Source organism: Gymnogyps californianus, chromosome 1 (genome assembly GCF_018139145.2).
Source record: "Gymnogyps californianus isolate 813 chromosome 1, ASM1813914v2, whole genome shotgun sequence".
Lineage (NCBI taxonomy): Eukaryota > Metazoa > Chordata > Aves > Accipitriformes > Cathartidae > Gymnogyps > Gymnogyps californianus.
This window is the reverse complement of record NC_059471.1, coordinates 202,158,894-202,182,021: the sequence shown is the minus strand read 5'-3', so window position 1 is coordinate 202,182,021 and position 23,128 is coordinate 202,158,894. Positions and strand designations below refer to the sequence as shown.

Sequence of the window (23,128 nt, the reverse complement as noted above, 5' to 3'; positions counted from 1 at the left end):
AGCTTGTAACTCTGTATAGTACAAAATACAGAATATAAAACTCATCCTGATTGTAAGTCTGGCTTTCATTTTGCTGCTTTCTTTGTGTATGTGTGACCAGGTTGGATTAGAACTCTGTGGAGTGGTTATGTGTGACCGACAACAGAAAGTTGGTCTTACATGTTTTTTCTTTGAAATGAAACTGCCTAGACAACCAGCTGGCTTCAGCTGAGTAAAAAGAGTGTATTGGGAGAAAAAATATAAACGGGTGATAGTGTCCATCAAAATAGTCATGGAGATGCATTCCTGATAGCCCACACGGTTTGGTTTTCACCTATGTGTCTATATTATTTGAACTTTAAGCATGCAGCCATGTGACTTGTAGAATTTTAGGCAGATCTGTTGCCCTGTAAATTCAGTCTTGTGATTGCTAGGAACAGGCCCCAGGTTTCATACTAACTGTGCAAGTCTCAGGACCTGTCAGGTTTTGTCTAAACTTGTCTTTGCCTACATGGAACTTTGTTTGGGTTTGCTTAGCTGCAAACCCAAACCCAGCATTTTTTCTAATGACCAGGTGGTTACTGCTTGCTTAGTTTCACTTTGGCTTGTCTTTGTATAATTGCGTGGTATAACCATATTTCTTTCTACAGATAGTAAGTAGTTATTCTGTGTAGTATGACCTATTTGTGACCCTCACAGAACGGTGTAGTGCAGAGGAGCATCGGTGTGGTGTGATAGCAAAGGCCTTGCAAGTGGGGACACAGGATGCAGGGTGGAGGGGCAGCAGCAGAGGCTGAAAAGAGGGCTCGGGATGCCGCTGGGGACCCCAGCACTGTAAAGAGGTCACCAGTGGTTGGTAAAGAGGTGCAGGCTGGGAGCTGGGCAAAACTGGTTTTTGGAATAACAAAGAGCTGAAAGAGCAAGACTCAAGCAGATGTACAACACACCATATACAGTAAATTTGGACGTAAAATGGAGTTGCAGACCGATGAAGCAATAGCAAGGTATAACAGCGTGTTGGAAAAATAGCCCAGGTGGGGATCCTCAGAGTGGGGAGGAAGAAGCCATCAACATCATACTCCTTCTGAGACCACCTGCTCCACCCCTGCCACCACTGTAAACTTCATGCTTCTCCCCAGACAGGATGTGGGACACTGATGGATGGCTCACTGTAACACCCTCCCACAGCCGAAGCCAACAATCTTAGGCCTCAGAAGGGTGATATAAAGGGAAGCCTGACAGCAGGAAAAGGGCTAGGTACTAGGAAGTGTGTAACAACTTTAAATGTATTATTATGAAGACTTTCTGTAGTATTTTCCTCATTTTCTTTCTTTCTCTGCCCATCTAAGCAGTGCCTCACCCACCAACACCCCTGCAATGGCTGAGAAAGGATGAGGAGTATTGTTTGCTTTCTAAATGACTTCTTTGATGTATACTTTTTAAAGAGTTGTTTCAGAAAAACTGTGCAAAACCAATCTGTATGTTTTATATATTGTTATACATTAATGAAACACTGTATTAACTATACATTCCTAAAGAAATCAGATCTAAAATAGGACAGCATATTAATGGATTTGAATGGGGTGGGTGAAAGTATCTGGAAAGGACCAGTGAGTTGACACTAGATTGAATAGGTGTTTCGACCATCAGCAATCCTTGGTGCCGTCTCCCAGGATACGTCACTAGTAGCTCGGAGCCAGAGACTGTTTACCTGCCCAGCCTTAGAAACATAAATGTAGATGGTCCATTCTGTTGGTTTCAAATAATAGTTGGGTTGTTATTGAAGCAGAGTTCAAATAGTTTGTGATGTTTCTAAATGGACTTTTGTTATTTAAACTGGAACAGTCCAGGATTGTGTTCAGGTCTGCTTCATCTGCAAGAGTATCTTTTCATAATCCAGTACTTCCCATCTGTTTCCACAGAATTCCTGCAAAACTATTGCGATGTTTCAGTAAATAAACTTGGCAATTCCTTTGGGTTTTTTTTAACCCCCAGGAGTAGTCAGCAGTTTTAATAGAGGTTTCATCCTAAAACTGTTTGCGTACATGTAGCCGTAGAAGACTTTCTGTGGGTTGTCATAAAACTCATGGAAGCACTGCTGGTCTAACCCTTCTCATTGCTTTTGCCTTTCTTTTTCCCTTAAGAGACTGGCCTCTGAGCCAATATATGTTTAAATTGACAATGAAAGTTACTAGGAGGCTGAAAATTATTTCTTCATCTTCCTGTGAACAAAAAGAGTCAATTACTTCTCCAAAGGTTATGAAGAGGTATTGTGGATGTTTTCTTAAGTTTGCGTATCAGAGATATGTTTGCTTTCTTCCCAGTCCTTCTAGTGCCCCAAAGAGTGGAGACAATCTGAATAGAAAGGAAGAAGTCATCCTAATTGCCTCTTTGTCAGGAGAGCCACCATTTTCTCACCTGTGAGCCTTTCCTAAGAGAACCAGTTATTTTGACAAGAAGATAAAATTCTGAGAAACTGTCTAATCTGCTTTTAGGTCCAGGGCATTTTGAATCTAGAGATCCAGAGGCTAATAGCTTGCTTTTTATTGTGTTCTGACAGAATACAGAAGGAGAGAGTAAATAGCTAGGAAAGGGTGACTACTTAAGCTAGCATTACAACTGAAAAGTTGTTTGTGAAATTACTCTGCAAGAAGTCAAGTGGACGCTTCACTCAAGTAGGCTCTTTGGATCATACGTCGTCTTGCCTAGGACTGACCATTGCAAGTCCAGTAGTATCTGTTAAGGCTGAGGGACAGTGACTACTAGGATGTAATACAGTTATGTTACAATTAGTAGTAGAATGGATACTATTCTGCACAGCAAAAAGTAAGGAGATGCTTTTTTTTTTTCCCAGTATCTTCTTGAAAAAGGCATGTGGGCCCAGCATTAAGTGAGGGAAACAGAAATGCATTTGTTTAATGAACTGTTTAATGAGCTAGGGACAATTCCTCTTCCTATGGAGTAATACAAGTGTACTGTCAGAAAAGTAGTGTATGCTTATATGAGAATATAATATATTGAAAATGCATATTTTCTAAAAATTAAAAATAACTTTGTGTGGGTAACTAACTTTTGTGTTTGCAAACTGTTCAGTGCTTTATTTCACAACCGAGGAATCTTTACATGCACTTAAATGTAATCTGAAGATGAAGGGAAACATAAAACCTTAACACCCAGAGAGATTCTGACAAATTCATCTGAAGTAAACCACATTTTTATCACTAAGGATTTCAGAGCTCTTGAAAGCAATGTATAAATAAGTATTTTTCCAGTCATATGAACACAGTTGGTTTTGGGTTGGGTGTTGGTTTTTTTTTTTTTTTTTTGGAAACTAGAGAAATAGATTTTAAACTATTCAGTTCTGTAGTTACTGTGGTCTGTTCTTCAGTGCCAGAATTCTGGCATTTCTGAAGGGGAAATTGGATTTACTTCTGCTTAGCAGTTGGGTTTAACAAAGGGTTAAATTTAAAACAAAAAAAATTACAGAGCAGGAAGTTCAGATATTGATCATTAAAATAAAGTCAAATTTGAAGCAAAGTATATGTGAACAAGGTGAGTAAATGTTACTTTTTAATGTAGGTCAGTCTTTGTCAGCATATGTATTATGCATAGAGTATGTGAGACCATACAAAGCAACATAGACGGTAATGATTTCTGTTTAGCTACCACTGCTGACTAGATCAGTGAATCTCGAAGTATCTGATTTATACATATGAGATGTTTTTACATTAAACATAGTACAAAAGACTTGACATTAGGAAACATTTCTTTACCGAGAGGGTGGTCAAACACTGGAAGAGGCTTCCTAGAGAGGTGGTCGATGCCCCAAGCCTGTCAGTGTTTAAGAGGCATTTGGACAGTGCCCTTAACAACATGCTGTAACTTTTGGTCAGCCCTGAATTGGTCAGGCAGTTGGACTAGATGTCTGTTGTAGGTTCCTTCCAACTGAAATATTCTGTCCTATTCTAAAACAATTTTTGAAGCAAAGCACTGGGCAGAAACTGTTATTTTGACAAATCTTTATGGAGTTCGTGAAACGGTGTGAACAAAGTACTTTTGCAAGGCATAGCTAAATATGTTTTAACTTTTCTTATTTACTGATTACTTTTTTCCTGGGGAAATTGCTCTCATTATACAGAAAAATAAATCTTTATCCCAGCATTTCTAATCTGTCTTGTGCTTTCCAGTTTAGACTAAGTAGGCATTATTGCCATGGCTCCTATTTGTTTTTTTCCCTTAGTCATCTATGCTATTGCAACCATTTTGGAAGGTCCACTCCAGAATGGGCAGGTGCAGAATGAATTCCTTCAGGATCTGTGATGGTAGAATAATGCTTTCTGCACAGATGTTCCTAGACTTCTTTGCTGTAGGTATTTGATGTGCATGTTTCTCCAGGTAAAAGCATATGTCTCCTTCCCCTCCCCCCCCCCATAATTGATAGCAACTCCTTCTCTCTTCTTTTTGCATTCTTTATCTGAAAGGCTTAATGGGCATAGAAAAAATATACTCACCATGTTCAGTCAAAATAGAAGTCTGTTCCTCTTGATACTTTGCTTAGGAGGAAGAAACAGAAGTTTCAGATATTTCTGGTTTCTGAGTCTGTGAGCTTTCCTAGGACTGTTTTCCTGAGACAAAATAGTATATTACCAAAGAGAATGCTTTTCTCAGGAAAAAGAGAAAGAAATATACCCTGTATCGCACAGCCTTTGCAGAAAGTGCCATTGACTATTAAGGGGATAAAGACTACATAAAGTTCCACAAATACATCCAGTCTTCTTTCTCCTTTTGCTTTTAGCATTTCTTTTGGTTGTAGATTGTCCTATGCTTATGTGTCATGCAGTTTTCATATATAAAGGAGCACTTTGATTGTTTTCCTCCTAAAATGAAAATGCACAAATGAAATTGAGCAGCCTCTTGAGCTGTTAGGTGATTTAGTGGACCAATCAGGCTTTTTTTTTCTTCTATTGGCACTACTTTTTAAATTCCTTCCAAAACTGGCTGCATTGCTTGAACAGCTTGTTAAATTCTTATGTTACTATTTTGGTTGGTTATTAATGATTTGGAAGATCAGGCATGTCTGCAAACTTTGCTGAAGACGTTGTTTATTTATAATAAAATATGTCAAGTGAGGATATTACAAGCTGTATTAGTTCAAAACTGTGAATTAGTGACACTTACTGACCTGAATTACAATGTTAAACTTTGGTATCTCAACCCTTACAGTCCTTTCAGGGATACTGTCTATGCAGAAATGTTCTTAATTCAAAGGAAGAAAACTTAAAAAGGAACAAAATAAGAATAGGAAATATTTAAAAAACTCAAAGCACCTTAGCTCAGTATAAGAGTAATTAAAATGGTTTAATCTTAATCTGCAGTCACAAACACTAACATACCAATTATAAAGTCATTTTATAGCATTTATGCAGGGGAATTAAAATTGCTTGGAATCCTAATGGTGAGCATGGGAGGCCTATCCCAAAACCAAATGTACTATTTCTTTCATATAACCCTAATTCTAGGTTTTTATAGCAGTTCATTTTGAGATAATAAAACCAATTCTAGTTACCATGAATTAATGGCATATCTAGGTATGTATAATTAAAGAGAAATAGGAGGCAATTTTCATTTTGGATTGGCAATTCTGATATTGCAGAACTTACTGTCTTTTAAAGCAGTTTGTAGTGGTCATTGTCAAATACAGGTTTGGAATCGCTGATTTTCCTGGGTTTGTTAATATTTCAATTTACATTTGCACATTTTTGGTTGAGAAGGAATACAGCGTCTCTGAGTGTAATTAAATGCATATATAAAAATCTCACTTCTGAATGGATTAGAGAGGTTCTGAAGAAGTAGCATGTGCAGACTTCAGGTTCATTCACAAATACTAATTTTAATCATAGTACCTGCTTTGGCTAAAATAAATAAAACAGATGCACCCCATGTTCTTTTAAAGCTATCTTTTGTTCATGTTGCTTGTTCTGAAATGTGGACTTGGTAGTACCTAAATTGGGAATACAGTATCTTTTCCTTGTTGAAGTCTGAGTGGACTGCTTAGAACACCTGTATTGAACAACATATTAATACACTTTTCAGCACTGTTCAGTAGCACAAAAATAATGTGACTTAGATCTGAATGAGAGTAATAAATGGTGACCTTTGAAGAGGCTGTACTAATTATTAAAAATAATAAGCTGTAAGGGATGTAAACTGGTTATTTAATCCTTCCTCTTGCTCCAGGGTAGGATCAAAGAACTTATTACAACTTGTAGCTACCTAACATGTTCTTAAAGACCTTCAGTGGTGGAGATTTCACATTCTGTCTGGCCACCTTTAACAATGAAAGATGGTAAAACAATGGAATAAAGTTCACCACCTGTGCCTGCAGTGCAGAAGATTCAATTTAGGGGTAAACCTCTTCCTACTTGCTCTGTCTGCATGGAGATCAGCTTCAATTTGCAGCAGTGTTTTCCTCATAGATATATTCTATAGACTTTTGATTATTTCTGCTTCTGGTGGACTCTGGTGGCTCCATGTCTGTCTTAGATTGCAAGAAATTGGAGTACCCAAAAGATTATTGCTTGAATTGAGTGTTTACCAGTATTATGAAGACTAGACAATTACTCTAAAGTGGCATTTTTATTTATGTATTCCAGTATGCCTTTTTCCGAAAGGCACAAGATTCCTGACTTGCATTCAATTTGTGGTCTACTGTGAAGTCTAGAACCATTTTTGACATAACTGCTGTATATCCAGCTATATGCAGCTATGCTGCATTTTTGCTGTTGGTTAAGTTTAATACCTAACTTAAACTACCTGCCTAAGTTTAATAGCTCTCTCTTGTCCCTGTTCAATGGCATCTTGTTTTCAGACCATTTTTCTAGTTTGTCAAGATAATTTAAATTATTTTATTTTAAATTTTTATTTTTGAATGATGAAATGTTGGTAACTATTCTGAGAATGGTTTTCTGGTCAGTCCTGACTCTCTAGGCTTACTGTTAATTTGAGTCTCCTCGTCTGTGTATGATTCTCAGTTGGCTGAAGTGTGGCTATAGTATTGGGAGTGCATTGCATAACAAAGAAATTAGTTCTTACTACTTATTCCTAGGTATTTTGTAGATATTTAGAAAATTCCTAATTTTGGTGTATGTCCCATGTATGCTTTAGTTCTCTTTACCTTACTCATCCATGACAGATTCTTACAGATATTTCCTGATGGCTCTGAGATCTCATAGCCATTCTTTTAAGTAAAGTCTAAAGTTTTTGGGTTCAACTAGCAAGTTAATCTCTGGTAGACGTTTGTGATTTAAAGGTATTTCTGTTCCTGATGTCCATTGTATATATTTAATGTGTTTGTCGTGTGTTGCTTTTCACTTCATGATGTTGGAGTATATGAGCCACAGTTTGCTGAAATCCAAAATGTATAAGATGAAATGTAAGACGACTCAAGTGTTAGTGCTGACTGACTTTGAGTAAGTCTTACATATTAGGAGGGCAGAAGACTAAGCTAATGCTCAATCAAAATTGTTAAAATCATATATGCGTTGGTATCTGATTTGTATCTTTCACCATTTTTTATAAATAAGATTATTTTTACTTTTTTTTTTTTAACAGAAATCTTTTGGACAGAGATACATTTTCTAAATCTGATCCGAGTAAGTATATAGTATTTTATTGTTTCTTCTCATCATATATTCCAAATGTGTAAACACTGGATTAAAAATTAGGTGGGTGATTTTGTTCAGTGTCAGTTAGGTTTACATTGTCTTTGTGACAATTATTTAAAGTAATTGTTACACTTAAATAAGTTACACTTACAGTTTCTGTTATATGAACTGGAATTTTAAAGACTCTGTATTCAATATTGCTTTCCTGAGCTACATGGTCCCTTATTTAGCAGTCAACGTACATTTTCCTAAAATTAATAAATGCAGAAAAGTTTTGGTTTTGGGTTTTTTTTTAGTATCTGTTGTTCTAGATCTCTTTCAAAGCTAGTAAGCAAACTTCTAAATAAACTAGAAGCACTTGTTGCTGCTAGTACATAGTGTCCACTAATCTTAGAGTCAAATGCTGAAAAATAAAATTAAGTTAAATCGTCTCTGGGAAACACGACCTTTCGTGATCAAAAATAGTATGATGGCTTATGAATTAATGTTTTCAGATATGTAAGACAGTGACACCCACTTTCCCCGTAAGTTTTATTAATGTATGACTGGATCCCAAAAAACTCTCGTGCCTATGCATTCATATATGATGGGACTTTTGATTTAAAATCCATTACTATCTTCCTGTATTGGACACTTTATAAAACTTTTATCAAGGAACTAAGACCACAAAAGATTTCCTTTTTTTCTGATAGTGTTTAATCAAAGTACTTCTGTAGTGTTAATTGACTAGTCCTTAGATTATGGTGTCTTGGGTCATGTTGTCTCTCCTACAACTCTCCATATCTTTTTATCTGTAAGTTCGTTTTCTTTTTTTAAGCCTGGGCTTTTCTTCCTTAGAATACCATGTATTGTGCTTACTGATACTGGAAATAACCTGAGACACGTATACTTCTATCAGGTGTCTGGACATGTAACCATGTCCTGATAGGATATACCTGAATACTGAGTCATGTGACAGTATGAAACATTTGAGTACTTTTGTGAGGGTATGTTTGTCCATTCTTAACCAAAAGTTTCTTGAGAGAAATTCCACAATAGACTTTTGATGGCAAAAGCTTCTACTTCCTGGGGAAAAGCTGCATGAAGTTAGGAGTACCTTTGACATTCCTAACCTATACAACATTTTTTTTTTTTTTTTTTTTTTTTAAAATTAGACATAGGCAATACCATGCCTCTGGTGTAGGGAGATCATGCAGAAGCAGAATTGAGTGTCTTGCATATTACTAACTGTTTTTTAGTTGGCTAATAAAAACTCAGTTGTCTAGGTTAAGCAATTTTGAAGACTGGTTAGTGACCTATTGCCCCTGATAGATTGAATTCGGAGATCTCTTTATTGAATCAAGGTGCCTTTCAAAAAAGTGATGAGGTGTCTAGTTTTTAAGCTCAATTATTATTAGGGACAAGTGCTTCAAGTTTTTAACAGATAGGGAACTGTATTAGGCATAAATTGCAGGGTTTGGGTAGCAGGGGACTGTGGTGTGACCTGTGTGGGAGGAGGCCATGAATCACCCTGTGGCTGTCACAGCTGGTTCCAGTCAGCTCTGAAAACCATGTGAGTAACCATTGCCTGCCAGAACTTCTGCCAGCCAGGGGAGCACGCAGTGTCCCTGCCCAAACGTATGTTAGAAAAAAAGCGGCAGCAGCTAGGAGCTAGAGACACAGCTGCCAAAGATACTGCCGGAGCCACACTTCTGAAGATGTGTTGCTGGAGATGCATTCTTGAAAGGAGACACTCCATGCAAAAGGCAGTACACCTCTGAAGGGTCTGCAGCCTGTGGGCAGCCCAAGCTGGGGCAGGTGGGCAAACCCAAGCAATCGTGGCTGGTGGGGTAACCCATGCTGGGGAAGGGACACAAGGAAACAGGCTGGCAGGAAAACCTAAAGAAATCTTAATATCTATCTTTAAAATATTTCTCGGAAGTAAACTGGTAGTATTTTTTTATGGATTCAAAGTATATGGAAATATTTTTTTAAAGTGTCATAACCTTGCCTGTCAATTCAAAACATACTGCTTTCTTGTTTCTGGTAAATAGCGTATTTAAAGCACTCAAATTGGTGGTGTGCTTCAGAGACCTGGTCTCAAGTTGTGAGTACCCAGTTATGCTGCCAATCAGGCCTATCTGTCACAGGTTAGCAGTACAAAAACATGGGATACAGTAATACTGTCCTTGGTAAAGAGAGAAGGGGGAAACTGTTGGCTCTGGAAGTGCTCATACTGTATTTGCACTCAAGAAGTTACTTGGCAAAGCAGCTTTGATTGTGGGTACTCTCCAAACAGTGTACATCTAGTTTTATTATTCTGCAGGGGTTTTTATTAGCCAATTTAGTTTGTTTGCTCCTAGTGTCCTTTAGTTGAGCACAGAGATATGGCCCTACTGTAAAAGTGAAAGGGGTAAGGGTGTAGTATAAAAAGTGCTATTCTTTTCTGTAGTTGGAAGTACAGCAGGATAACTTTCCTCAGTGTCTGTTTGCTTGGACAAAGGCCATTCTTGGGCTGGTCTGTATACAGTAACTTTATCCTGTTAGCTAGAAACGGTGTCAAAACTAGCATCATACCACTTTCACAAGATCTACTTTTAGACTCACTGAATTTGCAACCATTAGATCTCATACGAGATAGAACCACGTAGAGTCACTCCGTATGTTGAGGTCTCATTGGATTTGACTAGGGCAATTCTAATATGCTTTTCAAACTCCAATGCAGTTATCTAGGGATCATACTGATAGTGAAAATCCAATTTTATCCTCTTGGTCTTTTTCTCAGGGGACACACATGAATATAGTTGACTCCCACGTCAACATAAACAGCCTTCTCCTGCAATTAAAAAGGAACTTGTGATTTCTCTGGTTCTCTTAGGAGGTTTGCTTAGCCTTATTTTGATACTGTAATTGCTACTCAGTATTTATTCCAATTCCGACCACTTCCCTGCAATCTAGAATATTCATGCCAAGAGGAAGCTGGCACTTTGCCTCCCTAGAGGCAAGTTACAGAAATAATGTAGAGATATTAGATATAGATGGGACAGACTTGGATAGCCCTTGTTCATGAAGTGTTTTAAACAATACTGAAGTCTCTTACTGACAGTGCTTTCTCCTCAGTGGAGTCAAAGCAAGTCATATATATTGATTTACTGTAGCATTTGGACCATTCTGTTCTTCCAGTTTGGAGACCATTTCTTCTAGGAATATTTTTGAGAAACACCTTTTTTTTTTTTTTTTTTTTTTTTTTTTTTAATTTTCTTGAAGAGAATGAACTAAAGCAGTGCTTCCCTGATGAGGCAGGGGTAAGACCTGCAAAGGAGATGCAGATAATGAATTTGGCATGTTTCTTTGTCTAATGACAGTTAGGCAGAATCATTTTCTTCCCATGCACTGGCTAGCCAAACTGAGCCACTGTGCAGCTGCGGTGGCAGCACCACGGTCAGGATGGACTGTCCTCTTGTGGAGCCCTGTGACTCCTGAGTATCATAATAGCAAGAGTCTGATATGAAAGACTGGAGAGGTAAAAACTCTTCCCCTGGAGGATCTCCCCATGGAGGATAGTAGCAGTGAGAAGACTCTCACGACAATTGGGACAAAGGGACCCTCAGGAAGCTCTACCTGGAACATACAGAAGCTGGTCAGTGAAGAGTAATGGGGAGCTCCTGCTAGAACTGGGTGCAGGATCATGGGAAGATTTAGGAAGCATGGGGAAAAGGCTGACTTTATTGTGGCTGACTTCCTTGAAAGGAAATAGATGTGGTGTTATGTTTGGGAAAACTGAGGTGGGCAGTTTGGATGCGACAGTAGTTGCCAGGCTAAAGGATAAGCATATATGCATTGAATGGGAAAGGACTGGAGTAGGGTAAGGGAGGCCCAAACTATCTGGGAAAATAAGAAAGTGCAGACTATAATATTTTGGGAACTGAATCTACAACTGAGTGATAACTGTTGACACTTCCACCCTCTTCTTCATTACAAGATTTCATTAAATTTACCTTGAATTTGACACTGTGGTATCAGTGTCCAGAGTTAAAAATTACTAAATGTTAATATTTCTGACTGTAGGTATGGATGTATCTTCCCTTGGAAGAGCTCATATGGCAAAGCCTTCCAAAAGGGTTTCTCAGCTAACTTTCTTGTGAGGTTATGTTACTCTTCATCAATGTGTTGCTCTGAACTTCCTCATTGCTCCCTCAGTTTTCCAGATTGCAAAAGAACTGGTTGTTCAGCTCCATCTTAGGATATGGTTGCATGATATGTTGGCTTTTGAAACTTAAGAATTTCCTGTTTATCTCACTATATTCCTTCCCCTCCCACATGACAATGCTATTAACTATTTTCTGCTAAAAAAAAAATATAAAAATTGGTTGCTTCATGCAGCCTTTGAGCTCTGGTTTGAGCAGTTCAAGTCCTTTAGATCAACTTCAACATATTTATCTGCATTTCTCCAGTTGGATATGACTTTGAAGAAGTTTTTGAGGGATTATGGTAATTAGTGTGATATCAGGGTCTTTATAAAACCGTCTGTCCAAGAGCCTTTAACGGTAGTGAATCTTACCACTGATGGAGACCAGTATCGTGGATGGTCTCCTGAAAATTTCTGGGGTGAGTTTTAGAGGAAAGATAGAAGAAACTTTTAAATTATTCTAAATTTGCAAAGTATTTGTCAGAAAGTCTGAAATGTATGTCTTTTCTATAGCTTTCATTAGGACTGACTTTTTTTTGAAATGTCAGTGTGGATGCACATGTATGTGTCACTGTCAAACTTGCACCTTGTACTTATAATAAAATAAATGACATGAGATGATTATTAGTCTACATCTTCATTATATTTAAAGTACCTGCCACATCTGCAGTCTAGATAAATATCAGAAAATTGCTAGTCATACTACAAATTCTTAGCTCTTTTCTCCTCATTTAAGGTTTTATATAAATGATTCTTAAACTAGAGAGGTGGTCCCACTCCTGAGATATACCTTTAGAAGCACTGGGGAGCCACTGGTAGTGGAGGGGAATAGAAGTCTACTAATGCCTCAGCAATGAAAAGGTGAGAATGATGATATTGCTTGCTATAAGTCCTCCAAAGATAAAAAACCCAAATGATAGTAAAATGACTATGAAGAAACTGAATTTGGAAACTAGGATTCTAACAGACAGACAGGTGTGAGCAGCCTTCCAAAAAATAGGAATAGAATAAGAGACTGAATTAGTTTTAAGGTGGAGTTTTACACCTGTTTTTTAACCCTTTTATATTGTGTGACTCCCATCTCATCAGCCATGGTAGGAGACTAAAATTATCCTACAGTAATCTTTTTTGGTCTTTTTGTTCATAGCTGTTCTTTTATTTGGCTTCATAGACTAGGGAGATAAGGTAGTGCCGGAATGTTTCTTTTCTGAAAATTTGATGGTAGTGGATATTTTACAGTTGTATTGTTGCTTTCTTCTCCTCAATATTAAATCTCTCATTTTTTTTAATATTCTTTTTGTTCCACAGCTGCAATGCACAATTGTTACTTGATTTACTGTATTAACACTAATACACAGGGCAGGATGTAGTACAAAAAACAAAGCAGCATATCGATAGTGAAAAATGATTATGTTTAAGAAAAATCTGGACAATACAAATATCTGAATAGCAAAAGTGCACATTATCTGTAAAGAGTGGCTTTTCCTCTAAATGAATTTAAGTTCTATTCTCAACTGGGGTCATAGGTATGAGAAATCTCTAATTGAAAACTTAGATGTAAGCAAAATGGACAAAATCCACAATTATATCTGCTTTTGAAATTAGTAAGACATTTGCATTCTTGGAAACCACTACTGCAAATTGGAAAATTTCCATTATTGCAGAACTAGTAACATTAGTTTAAAAAAGTTTCCAATGGGGAAAGAGAAAGGAATGTTTATGAGAGCCTATGTTAGCAGTAGGGGTATTTCCAGAGAATATTTTTTTGCTTGTTTTTATCTATGGAAACTTCCTTTGACATTTCCTTCTCCCAGTGTTACCTTGGCACAGATCTTACTAGAGGCAAAGGTTAGAAGTTCAGTAACCTTCAGACACTTCTGTAGCCGATTTCATAGCTTCCATTTCACTGTTTTTTTACATTTTCCCATTTAACTTCATTCTTCATGTAAGTTCAGCAATCTACTCGAGAGTGTGCTGTAAAAATAGGCTTGTTGATTTGGATTCATCCTACTGTAAGTGGGAACCAAAGCTAGGAGCATGACTGCCCAAGGTTTCATTTAGAGTAAATGAAGACAGACAGACAGACATCTCCAGAGAATGATTTTGAATTTTTTTGTAAAAGCTTTTTTCTTCTACAAGACATCTTATTTGAAAAAAAAGTTGAATTGTGTTAACTTTTAACTTCTATGTGAGCTAAAATATTGAACTTGCTTTTTTCTGTTCTTCCTCTTATTTGCTACTGCCTAATGGGATTTTTTTTTAGTGTGGAGCAAATACCTTTCAAGTAAGAAGAAGATGTAGTTTGAAGCTTGACTTCATTTCTGCTTTGGTCTGTTGATGATTCTGACTTCATTGAGAACAAAACCACGCTTCTACCTTTATTGTTCAAGGCTGCAGCTGAAAACAGTATTATTTTTAACCTTCTGCTGAAAAAAAATGATCGGCATAGGAGAAGAATTTGTCAGGAAAAAAGTGTTAAAATATCTGTATTTCCAATGTTTAGAAAAGGGTTGTAGTGGAGTTTCAGGTAAAAATTGCTTTATGGTTGTTAGCTGCAACTAGTTTAAGACAGTAGAAAATAAAGTCTATAGTACTCCTTCAGTGCAAATGATTTGTACTTATAATAGTGTTTGAAAGACCTGATTATAATCACTGTACCTCTGTCACCAGTCCCTGTGATGAAAGCTGCTGATTAATGTGTGGTGGGTTCTGTACGGGAAAAACAGATCTGTAAGGAGAGTGACGCCTGTGGGGTTATGCTGCTTGGTCTTTCAAAAACAGCTTAGGTCGACAAACTACATTCATTCCATTTTTTATTAGGATTTAGCAAAAAAAAAAAGGGGGGGGTGCATATGCAAGATACTTAAATATATATAAATAATTTGAAGCGGAATTAAGGAAGAAAACCTGAGAAATTATTTTTTTTCCTTTTTCCACTTTTATTTCCCCTATCTCTTTTTCCAGTAGGGTCCTCATTTGTTTTTAATTCTCTCATCTCTTGAAGGAAGCATAATTTAGGGTAATTATGCATTAGATTAACTAGGATAGCCAGACCATCCACATTTAATGAAGACCTGTTTTTATCCCATTTTACTGCTAAGGATTGCGAAGTGATTTGCTGGAGGTCAAGCATAAGTGTTGCCTCCCATTTTAGAACCACCCTATTTATTAGCTCATTGCTGTAACAACTAGACCATATTGTTGCCAATCTGGTTAGGCATACAGAAGACTGAGGGAAAACATACTACTGTTTGATTGTCCTAGTTATTAATTTCAGCAGCACAACAGACTACAAAATTGGTTCACTTAATTTAAGAATATGTTAAATTCTGAAAATGACCAAACATTTTTTTTTCTTTTCACAGTCTGTGTTTTGTACACACAAGCCATTGGAAACAAAGAATGGAGAGAGGTAAGATACGTATTCATAGATGTATAAACTTTTTGAGCATACTTAAGGCTGGTCATTTGCCGTAGCAGAAAAGGGTATGTCATAGTCTCTTGAATGCCATGCTATACAAGAGGAGTCCTATGTACCAGTAAATACTTAAAACCTAGTCATATCAATCTCAATTTCCATATCTGTATCACATATTTCCATCAAAAGGGAAAACAAAATTAGAGAAAATACATGAGTTTCCTGTTTTACAGTCTTCCTGAGATACATGAAATCAAACTTAGCTATCAATCTGAACAAAGTTTGTGGATCTCAAGAGGAAGACACTCAAACAGTACAAGATCTATGGAAGGATTCAACTGTGGTGATGGTCAGCATCAGCAAAACTAGCCTGTAGTTGTGGTAAAGATCTACTTTTACCGTGTAGTGTTTAGGAGAAGTTAGGTGCTGCTGAACAGAGTATACACCAGGCAACAAGGGAGGGAGGGTATTATACATAGGTTGGACTATGTCTTCTTAACTGATCAGTGTAAACACTGGAGAGATAGGTCTTAAGAAACTAGATCAAGTACCTCTAAATTGGATATCTACAGCAGATCAACATTTATAGCCTGGAACTGTCTGCCTGTACTTAGTCATCTAATTTTTCTCCTTTAATGTTATTCTTTGAAAGAATTGACAATGTTGGGGGAAGAGTGGTCATCTTTCTACTGATAAAATGCGCTATTTCACTGCCTTACAGAGAGGATTGATGGAACTGTTCTTCCCTGTAGGTGGTCTGCTATGTGGCCATGCGTTCTAAGAATAGCGCCAAGAGAGAAATGAACTATCTTACTATTTTTCCCTGTAAAAGAGAGGAGGTCTGATGTTCTTGTTTTCAGAACTGATATTTTATGTGATTACTACTGTGTAAAAATTCTAGTGGAGGGGCCAGGGGCACAGAAACCAGACCTCTTCCCTTATGTTTGGGGTCCTTGCCAGCTGGCTGGAGAAACGTCTTTTCTGCTTTGCTGAAACATGGTGGATGTGGGTTTCAGTCTTGTCAAGATGAGAGAATTGAATTTGTCTCCTACTTGGAGAAAAGCTCATATAACTGGGCAATACATGAAACATTGTACCCATTTCATTTGTAGTTTTTAGTTAAATTGCTGCTCTCTGTTCTGAACTGCGTACTAGACATCCTCTGAGTATACCTACTGGATCACATTCCTCTGATGATTTGTGTGAAGAAATGTCAGTTTGAGGACCCTAAATGGGAATTCACTAGTCTTAATTAAATTGGCAGACGTAGTGGACATACAGAGAGTTCTAAATGTCTGGATAGCTAACTCTGAAAACAGAGGAGTCTTCAGGCATTCAGGTGACTAGGTGGCTTGGTGCGGCTTGGTAGTCAAGTCTAGATAATCACTAAAGCATTTGGGTCCTTTTCTGGTCTAGGGTTAAGAGGATTTTGTCAGAAATTCTGGCTTTTATTGTTGTCTAAGGTTCATATGTTATTTTGTGGAATTTTCATACTTCTCTGGTGTAACTGTTAAAATAAGTATTAACCATTTTTAATATCATAATTGTCCTGATGGTAAAATTATAACATTGTCACCTTACTTAGAAAATGTTCCATGTGCTTGTTTTGAGGTGATTTAGGAGATTGTCGATGGAAAGATTCCATCTGCTCTCGATTTTAACAGATCCAAGTTTGTAATGGTTGAAGTGTGTCACCACCTTATAGCTTTGTATCGTCTTCTGCCATTTCATCTCCTTGACCAAAGCAAAAACACCTGGAAAGGGCAGTGTGCAATGTTATTGCTTGTATTGCATCTTCGCACTGATTAGGGAGTATCTTGGCTAGGTCATGCACTTTAGGAACTACAGGGGTTAAAACAGACTTTTGACATGGCAGTTGCTAGAAAATCTTGGTTTTTTTTCTTTTAAGACATAATTATCTCTACCTTGTCTGTCAGGAGAAGGTCTAGGTATAGGTATTTACAACTCAGTTGACTGTTTAAACTATTTATAGTTAATGGAAAAAAGATAACATCCTGAGGGCAGTTCATCAGACCTAATTTAGATGTCTGCATTAGATCAGATGAATCATTCTTTAGAAATGCCTCCAAGTGATGATCAACAGCCTACACTTTTGACTATGTCAGATGTAAAGTTCAGTGAGTAGAATCCCATTCCTAGTAGCTGTTATGACAGTCAAAATTCAGAGGTTGGCATGAGAGAGGGGCTGAGTCAGGATTGCATTTTATATGTTGTGGTGTATTATATTTATGCCAGTGGTAAAAAATAAGGAGGTAGGTAGAAGATTAGTTGATACATACATCAGATGGGTAATCTCATATCTTTATTTTTGTGCTTTTTCTGCCTGCAGTGGTGAATGCACTAATACTGTGTTTTTCAATAAAATTCTGTATATGTGTCCATTTTGTTGCATTTAACCACTTACTTAATGTTTTACTAGCTTGTGGAGGTGGAAGTCGCCTGGAATTGTTTGGAGAAGACAAAACTGAGACAAATAATAAGCCCCTGATGATATGTGTAGACGTTAAAGAATGGTGTTCAGTCATGGCAACATACTTTACCTTGTTTCTGTTCCATATCCTTTTATGCGTAGTTCTCATCCTTCTTTTGCCTAATTACTTTCTTTTGAACACTGCAGAAAATGCTTGGGGATCATAAACACAGTAAATCATTTCATAATCTCCATAATTTCCCTAGCACTCTATTCTAGCAGTGTGCTTTTTTTCCCCTTCAGCTAAGCTATTCAGATGGATTCAATACAATAGTTAAATCAAACCCTTCATTTAATGAAGGGTAGAGGTTTTCTGGGCACAGATTCCTGTTAGCCTGTGGTACAGATTCCAGTGTTTTTACCCAGTGTTATTCTTGCACACCAAATCCTCAGCAAAGAATTAAAATGTTTCATTCTCAATTTAATAGGGTTTTTTTCTCAAAGTTTCCTCGTTTTCACTTACAGTGTGATCACCAGGTATTTCAATTAATATAATTGGCAGCAAATACATCATCAGAATCTGAGCTTTGGTTTTAAAATATTTACTTCCCCTTACTTTGTGAGGGCACATCTGAAATATGGCTAAGTATAACTTACTGTTATCTACAGAAACCTTAAATAATATATTGAAAGAATCTGAATTTCTTCATTTCAAAGAGGGTGTCAATTCTGAAAACAAGAGGGAGCACTTCAAAGGTAAATGTTAAATAAATAATAGACATTGTAAAATACTCAACCAACTGCAGTTTTACTGGCAATATCCACCAATGGTTAAGTGTTAAGGAAATGCCTATGGAGCGAGGCTCTGACCCTCTGATCCATCTACTGTGAGAATGCATTGGATGCAAATTAAATTTGTATACCTGTCTGGAAGTCTGTTCTCTCACTGATCCTCATCATGCTGATTTCCAGCTTCATGGGCTGCTAAATGTTATTTTATATCCTCAGTAAATTTCCATTATGTCTTCTAAAATTGTTCGTGGCTTCCCATTCTTCAGGCCTTCCTGTTCATTAATTCTGTTCATGTGGTTTTCTTAATCTGGAGTAAATATGCTGGAGACAAGAAAAAGCATCTTTTTCGATTGAGTCATCAAATTGAGAGAGAAGGCAGTTAGGCAAGGTTGTAGTGGAATCCCAAGATAGCAAAGGTGACCAGTTTGTGAGGAAATTAAAAAATACTGTCATGAGCTGTACCTAGTCCCTATACTGTACAGTTTATCAACAGAAAGACTTCTCCCTTTATGTGCTCACATTGCTTATTCAGCCAGCCTAACTTCTGTAATAAGTTAGCTGTTGCTTTTTTTCCTCATGTGCATTTAGTGTTTCATTCATCCATATGGGATGTCATCTGCCATTTTATTGTCTGATCACTCAGTATGAATAATGTTGTTCTGCCAAGTCTTCATGGGTGCCTTTTATATATTTATCCTGTTTAATTCTGTAAAAGTCTATTTGTTTTGTAACTTTATTTTTTTCAGTCCCTGCTCCAGATTGTTTTGGCACGTGTGGTACTGCATGGGTCCATCCATGGACATCCAAGTCCATAGGAACTTGTTGAGACCTTGCAGGGAGTTTTCATCCAGCACATTGACTGCTTATTCTTATGTTTTCATTCCTATCTACTAATAAATCAATAATTTATTGTAATAATAAAAATAATCAGTAAATTATAATTAATGATAATTAACTTATTAATTGATCTCCAAGAGGCGAATATCCTCCCCTTCTATGATAAGATATTAGATAATGGTGTTCCCCAGGACTCAGTATCAGGGCCAGTTCTGTTTTATATCTTTATCAATGATCTGGATGAGGGGATTGAGTGCACCCTCAGTAAGTTTGCAGATGACACCTAGTTGGGCAGGAGCACTGATCTGCTTGCGGGAAGGAAGGCTCTACAGAGGGATCTGGACAGGCTGGATCGATGGGCTGAGGCCGATTGTATGAGGTTCAACAAGGCTAAGTGCTGGGTCCTGCGCTTGGGTCACAACAACCCCATGCAACACTACAGGCTTGGGGAAGAGTGGCTGGAAAGCTGCCTGGCGGAAAAGGACCTGGGAGTGTTGGTCGACAGCCGGCTGAATATGAGCCAGCAGCGTGCCTAGGTAGCCAAGAAGGCCACCAGCATCCTGGCTTGTATCAGAAATAGTGTGGCCAGCAGGACTAGGGAAGTGATCGTCCCCCTGTACTCGGCACTGGTGAGGCCGCACCTCAAATACTGTGTTCAGTTTTGGGCCCCTCACTACAAGAAAGACATTGAGGTGCTGGAGTGTGTCCAAAGAAGGGCCATGAAGCTGGTGAAGGGTCTGGAGAACAAGTCTTATGAGGAGCAGCTGAGGGAACTGGGGTTGTTTAGCCTGGAGAAAAGGAGGCTGAGGGGAGACCTTGTTGCTCTCTACAACTACCTGAAAGGAGGTTGTAGTGAGGTGGGGGTTGGTCTCTTCTCCCAAGTAACAAGCGATAGGACGAGAGGAAATGGCCTCAGGTTGTGCCAGGGGAGGTTTAGATTGGAGATTAGGAAAAATTTCTTCACTGAAAGGGTTGTCAATCATTGGACCAGGCTGCCCAGGGAAGTGGTTGCGTCACCATTCCTGGAGGTATTTGAAAGATGTGTAGATGTGGTGCTTAGGGACATGGTTTAGTGGTGGACTTGGCAGTGCTAGGTTAATGGTTGGACTTGATGATCTTAAAGGTCTTTTCCAACCTCAATGATTCTATGATAATCTGACTGATTTTGTTCAAAGTGGACACTTACTCATGTGTCTAGTAGTTAAGCATTTCACTACAGCATCTACCAATTTGAACCATAAGACGACATGCTTTTGTGTCTCCTTTGTAGATTTTGAAGGCTGTCTGAATGAAAATGACAAAAGCTAGATGTTTTATGATCAACATTTATTGGGATTTAGATTTTCATTTTGTTAGAGTGCTGGTGAAGTTTCTTTGGAACCATAGCTTGTTATCTTCTTTAGCAGAGGGATATGGCACAAACAGGAATGTAGTTTGTAGCAGATTAGTAGAAAAAGTTTCAGTACAAGGAAGCAAAGGATGGAGAGTATGGAAGAAGCATATACTGTCACAGTTGTGAAGAAAGAACAGATTTTGCTGTTGCATCGTGCTCAGTTCACTGGAAAGCTTTCTCTGGCAGATTTCTCAAAAGAATCAACTGTTTCAGGAAATTAAGACAGTTGGAATATCGTCTTTTCAAGGAAGTCATGTTTTCTTTCAAAGGAAACAGTTAATGCACAAAGGCCAAAGCATAGAAAAATGAGGAATCTTTTCTGGTTTTTATGTACTTCTGATTGTATGACTATCAGTTAAAAAGGGTTACATAGAAATCACCATCATGTGTACGTGCAGTATACAGATTTCATAGGAGTGCCTGCATGCATTTGCTGATAATTAGTATGAATTTATATATTAAAAACATTGTTGTTCCTTTGGGACAAACACACTGCAGAACATTTTATGACTATGCTTTTTCTAGAGTGGGGTTGGCAGTTGTGCATTTTTTGTTTGTTTTCTTGTAGTCTCTGTAATTCTGATTATTTGAGACTATTAATCATTATTATTTCAGGCTCATTTTATTGGTACTGCATTTCTTTCTCCACAATTAAAGTTTCTTATTTGTTCTGTTCACATTTAGTGAAGCTAGATCACAAACTCTGAGAAGAGGATTATTTTTTGTTGTGTGTTCATATACCATTTTGTGCCGTGAGCTTCTAGTGGAGAGTGTTACCTGGAGCTTCCTAAAGAATTTTCAAAAGCCATTTAGATCAGAGCCAAGAACCTAGTGATAGTTTAAACCATTTTTTAGTTCTTTAGTTTCCTAGAATTGTAACAGAGTACTAGGTTCTGACTGTTCACATATCAAGAAAGATGTTTAAAAGACAAAAGACTGGAGATAAAAGGAATGAATTATTAAAAGATTAAATAACATATGCTACACTGAAAAACTTAAGCTCAAATTATTTTCCTAATGAAAGAGTGAATTAAGGATAATTGTAATCAGCTATAAATATCAACACTAAGAACATAAATTTCATAATGGAAAACATTTCTGACTAACAAAGGTATAGAAAGATCCAAAAGGATCTTTCCAAAAGGAAAAGGAAGTGAAATAAAAATCAGGCAAGAAACAAGAACTTGTTTTTCAGAATGGGGTGGTTAATTATTGGAACAACTTCATTGCAATTGCGGTAAAACACTGCAAATTTTAAAAAACAAGAAAAAAGGACTTCCTAGATATTATTCTCAAGTTCAGTCACAGCCATAAAGTTGAAGCAAGAATTAATTCAGAGAATTCATGTAGAAGGTGGTTAGCAGAGGGTTGAGTTAGACCCTCATAGTTACAATAGTTGCTTTCTATCTTTGATATTGGATATCAATTGGTAGCAATACCAATCACCCAACTTGCTAGTCTTTTATAACTCTGATGTTAAAATGAAGGTTATGATTTTCCATTAACCTCATAGCCCCTTAGGCTGGATCACTAGATTGAGATGCTGTAAAAATTCAAATGACTAAATAAATTTTAAAAATCCGCTTCTACCAGGAGAGCTTGCATTATGAGGTGACAAAGACTCTCCATCTCAGGAAATCCAGAAAAGGGACTCTCTTCTTGATTTTCTTTGTTGAACATTTATTCTCCTTTAAATAGTTACATTAATTCTGTTACTCTCCTGAATGACATTTCTAAAGGTATTTGCTTGTTGGCCATATTAAGATTTTAGCTTTACACAACTGTTAGTGGGGAAACTAGGCCATGTGGAGAACTAATTAATTAGCAGCTATGTTATTAGTTGTAAGTGACTGGATTATAGAAATAACCTGTTCTGCTTAAAAAAGACTATAGGTAATTGGGAAAACAGATTTTAAAAGGTGATGCTTCATTTAGCTGAAAAGTGTAGACCGGTGATTTTGAGAGGCCAGCATTTTAATGTAATCTAAAAGATAAATTTTAATAGTAATTTGTCAGTTAAGTAATTAGTTATATTAGTTTAATGTGAAGGAATCATTTATGTAGCCCTTGGAAAAAAGTAAACAGACCAAAAAACTGAAGCCTCAATTAAAAAAAAGTAATTTAAAATAATTTAAAGATAAGTTAGCAGTGCTGCTGAATTTAATCTCTTGAGTTTTGTAACAATTTCAGTATAACTGATGAGAGGTAAAGGTACCAGTGTAACAGGCATTCTGTTCGGCCTTCTCTGGTCTCAGTGTGATTTTAATCATCAGTATATTGCATATTTATCTTCTTTTACTGATACACTTCTGTCATGCATTTTAAATCAAGTCCAAAAGATTTCCCAAGTGTAACATGGTTATAGTGTAAAGTGAAATACTGTTTACTGAAAAAAAATGCAGATCTGAAGGGACGAAAACTACTTAGAAATTTATGATACTTTACT

General features: G+C 37.2%; 1 protein-coding gene across 2 annotated transcripts in view; it reads left to right on the top strand.

Moving 5' to 3' along the window:
• CPNE8 (copine 8) overlaps positions 1-23,128 on the top strand; it is a 109,650-nt gene that overhangs the window by 4,682 nt on the left and 81,840 nt on the right. For both annotated transcript variants that reach the window (XM_050911185.1, XM_050911193.1), the window contains exons 2-3: positions 7,591-7,631; positions 15,177-15,223. In XM_050911185.1, the coding sequence (XP_050767142.1) occupies positions 7,591-7,631; positions 15,177-15,223 (88 nt within the window). The remainder of the gene's footprint in view (positions 1-7,590; positions 7,632-15,176; positions 15,224-23,128) is intronic.